Here is a 4,721-nt window from a genome sequence, read left to right as displayed (position 1 = left end):
GCTAGCTCCCAAAGCTATGAACAAGTACATGAATTTATTATTCTCATTGCAATGCACATATGATCTTGTACCATGATTAACCTTCTCTAACATGTGTAGATAACATCGCAGCATCTTGTAGCTTTCTTCTGGACTACCTTTCAAATCAGTAACAGCTTGAATTTTCCCTCTCAACGCCGTGGAATATGATATATCAATACCTAATTTTCTCTTGACAAGATCCATGATAATTTTCGGAGGTGGAGTTTCCATTTGCCCTGGATAATCACCATGTAAAAGAGAAGCAACTAATTGTGGAGTGTCTTGTCTCTTACTTACTGTTGCTTGAACTTTGACTAGCCCGAGAGCATGTATGCATTTTGTTGTGCCTTCTAATCGAGAAAATATCTGTATCTCGAATCCTACCACCTCGTAAACCCCAGTTACATCCTTCTTTAGGACATTTGACCACATAACGCACCTTGTCCGACTTTACTATTTCAAAACTAAAACAGTTAGCGAATGAAGCTCTATCCACCACATCTTGCAATGCCTTCTTGTTTGGAAATTCTTGAAGTTTAGTCAGATCCAAACCATCATCCCATGGTATAATATACTTACATGGTTCTACAACAGGGCGTGACTCAGTATATTCATCACCTTCATCACGTGATTCAGCTTCACCCTCTTTATTAGAATCACTCTCTACAGCCTTTTATTTGCCTACGTAGACAACAATGGCGTTAGGTCCGATTTCACCATCCTTCGCATGTTGGTTTTCAAAGTTCATACCAACAGAACTTTGGTCCACTATGGGCATTGTGGGCACTATGGGAACTTACTCAGGCTGAGGCTCGGAAGGGATGACATTCACAAACAACATACATCTTCGCTTCTCATAATTAACAGAGTCTAGATAAACATTAACATCCTCATCATCATTAAGCTCACAATGCTCCAATGTTTCTACCAGTAGTGGCTTGTAGCTCAGCTGCAACTGAACGTTACTTTCAACAAATCCAAGCTTCCTCTGTATCTTTGCATTTAACATCAACAATGTTATATTCCTCTTGAACATTATACTATACATGCGACCTTCAAATTTAAAATGTAGGCAGACGTTCTCGCATATTGTATCCTGCCAAACCAACCAATATAAAAAATCATAATTAGTACTACTACTAGTTTTACTAAATATACCAGTAATACCAGTTTCACCACCTTCTCTCTCTCCTATCAAAATCGAATCGAATGGTAAACGAGTTCTAATCTCTTTAATTCACTGAAATCGAAAGCCAAATCTCTTTCTTATCTAATAGATAGCTCAATCGATCCATAAACCTTTGTAAAACACCCAATGTGGTAAGCTTTCTTCGATCTAAATCCAATTGAATTTCTAAATTTACAAATCAAAAACAAATTCAACCAAAAGCTACTCTAATGTGAAGTAACACACCTGCATTTTGAAGAACAACTTAATTCAACTCGAGTTGGTGAAGAACGACAATAGTAGGAGCTCTGACGACGGAAGAATCATCGGCGGCTGGGTTGAGACAGGTCGGGTTTCTCGGGTCGAAAGAGCAGCTGGGTTTATTTTTTTATTTAAAAAAATTAATCTAAATCAATTAAACTAAAAGGCTAAAATCGTCTAACCACCTCCTATTAAATAAGGTGAGGGTATGAAAAATAGAGAGAAAGATAGGAGATTTATCAAAAAGTTTTAAGGATTTCTGAGATATTTACTCCTGTTTAATGAATACAATAAAAGTGTTAAAAAAAGAAAAAACTTACATGGATTAATTCTTGTTAAAATAATTCAACAGGTTGAAACTGAAATTTTGGGCCCCACAAACCCATGTGAACGCTCAAGTGTGTTTTTTCTTTTTTTTGTTGTCGAAAAAGAAATTTTTTTAGAGAGGGACAGGTGTTGTATTTGGAGAGTAAAATTTTGGAGATTTTTTTATTTTATCATTTTAAAATCAATTATTATGTAGTAAATAACTTTTTATAAAATATTTTTTATATCAAAATTCATCATTTTTTAAACTCTATAAATAGAGACTTGTTTCATTTTATTCAGACACAAAAAACCATAATTTTTATTATATTTTTCTAATTCTTTTCTAATAAACTCTTGTTTATTTTACTTTTTTTTAGAATGGATTCCAACAAATCCTACCCAAGATTCTACTAACTATTCTTTTTTATTTCCAAATTCTATTAATTATTATTATAAATGTGTTATTATCAAATTAAGTAAAAATAAAAATAAGTGAAAATAGTTGGATAAGGTGTTGAATTTTATTAAATAAAACTATTGAAAAAGTTAAAATTGATTTGAGTGTTAAATGAGTAGGTAGAAGAAAGAGAAAATGACGATAGAGTGTTAAAAGTTGAGGAGGAGGTGTTGAATTTATAAACTATTATACATCGTTCAAAAGGCAACTGAAGTCAACAAATGATGAGGCAAAGGGTCGGCTAGTGTAGCTCCAATTAGAAGGGTCAGACACATTTTGGACGGTGACACGTATCAACCCCACTCACTCTCTTCTTTATTCAATCATTTAAAAAAAATCTTCTTGTGTGCTAAAGCTTGGTCAATTTGAAATTAGCACTAATGTTGACTTTTTAATATCTTTTACATGACCAGAACAGAGATGGTTCATGTACCATCGCAAAAATAAAAAATATATATAAATGAATATTATATGCAAAACATGAGTTTTCTGAATAAATTAATTATATTAGATTCTTGTTGTGACTGAAAGTATATTCGATCAACATAAACCATTCTGATTAACGTCATATCAAACATGTATTTTGAAATGAATGCGACAATCATTGAATAGCTTGTTTCCAATTATAAAAACATAAAAGAGTCTCTTCTTTATATAATTGAGAGAGTTTCCAAAAGAGAGTATGTGTGCATATAATTGATATCAACCATGTCGAATACAAACCACAAATTTTGATGTAGGACAAGGACACATTCGAATAAATTCACTACTGTACACACTCACATCTGGATTCCTGTCAGTATATATTACTGTATTGCTACCAGCCTACCATACTCGAAGGCTTTGTCCCTTGTTGCTGAGTGCTGACCATACTACGGAACAACCTAATTTTCAAGTAGAGTTGGGCAATTGGAAATTCGAAAACTCCTTAGGGTCTTTTCGATTCATTTTCTATTTTTCTACCAAAACATCAAAACATATAGAATTTGAAGTTCAGGTTTTAAAGAAAAAAAAATAAAAATAATCAGAACAGCTATCATTCAATCATTTTTTCTCCCTCATCAATAACATGCACCACGTACGTGGAGTTAGTACGGGTGGTACGGTGTTGCATCGACAACTCTATCACTATGCCGCTACATGTCCATCCTGGTCATACCACCCAATCATATTCAGACCTAACGAGAATAGATTACACATTCGTGAGGAAAAAAGAAGAAGTTAATTTCAAGCTAAGAGTCTTAAGACGCACACTAACAAGATCCCTTACTCATGGATAGCATGGTCATGTTGATTGGTCGGATGAGGTAAAATTTGTGTTCAAGGATCCATTTGGGATCCCACGTTAGACAGAAGATTTCGGAGGTCGTTGGTTTTAACAATTTAATTAGGAATTCAAATTAAAAGTTCACTCAGATTTCTATAACGACTAATCTCGGCTAATTGCAGATTATTAAGAAACTCCATAAACTAAGTTAAAAGACACACAAAAAAAACATAAACTAAGTTAAACAATAAAAATGCTAAAAAAATAAAGTGAAGAAAGACTCGATAACAAAACTAAAGAAAAAGCAGAGTTCAGCAAAAGCATTGCAAGTTTCAGTCGGTGGTAGAGAAACCAAGATCATGATCAGGTTGATCAACAGATAGCCTGAGAACATCCAAAGCCTCAGATACTTTAGACTTGAGTGCCTCTGGTGACTCCATCAAGTGCAGGATCTCAGCTTGATCCATCTCCAACAACATTCCTGTGACTTTAGCCACGTGAAGTGGTTCATGCCTTTCCACAAGTGGGTAAAGTTGCTCTCCAAGCATCTGTGCCAAACAATTATTATAAAATTAAATGAACAACTTAATTAAATATGCTTTGTCTTTCTTAATAAACTATATATACATACCAAAGTATGTAAAAGCAAATGCAAACAAACAATTAGTTAGCTGAGATGAGAGGCAAACCCGAGTACGATCAGCTGGACTAGCAGAAGCTAAGGAAGAAGTGAGCTTAGAGATTGGAAGGAGAGGAGCTTTCTGATGAGATATTGAAGAAGCATCTCTTGGCAAAGGCATGATTGGAGGCAATATACCTTGCGGAACACTCGTATCCATTCCGTTCCTCCCGTTACTTGCCCCGTTCATATATCTCATTCCCGGGGTCGGGTTAGGGTGCATAAGCTGTCAATCCAGTCCAATCCAATATCAGTTTCATGACTTTTTTCGAAACTATATATATAACCAACTCAGTTTTTAGTTATAAACATACTTGTTGTTGTTGTGGGATGTGGTGCTGCATGTTAGTTGCACCTCTCCTGAATCCCATACGAGGACCGGTCTGAATTTGTCCTCTCTGAAGCGGATACGGCATGATGAAATTTCCAGGACCAGAACCTGGACGCATCCCTGGGATGAACTGAGGCTGGAAACCGTATCCAATGGGCTGGGACGGGACTAGACTTGTTCCATTCTGGCCAACGTACATGTGTTGAGGTGGACCAGGCATTGGTCCAC

General features: G+C 35.4%; 1 protein-coding gene across 1 annotated transcript; it reads right to left on the bottom strand.

Moving 5' to 3' along the window:
* On the bottom strand, positions 3,574 to 4,716 carry LOC104743468 (polyadenylate-binding protein 3-like; the record flags this gene model as incomplete). Its single annotated transcript, XM_010464547.2, has 3 exons — positions 3,574 to 4,031; positions 4,173 to 4,388; positions 4,477 to 4,716. Coding segments are annotated over 3 exons (672 nt in total), but the record flags the coding sequence as incomplete, so codon positions are not given.

Source organism: Camelina sativa, chromosome 14 (genome assembly GCF_000633955.1).
Source record: "Camelina sativa cultivar DH55 chromosome 14, Cs, whole genome shotgun sequence".
Taxonomy (NCBI): Eukaryota; Viridiplantae; Streptophyta; class Magnoliopsida; order Brassicales; family Brassicaceae; genus Camelina; species Camelina sativa.
Note: the sequence above shows the minus strand (reverse complement) of the source record. Positions and strands in the feature narration are given on the sequence as shown.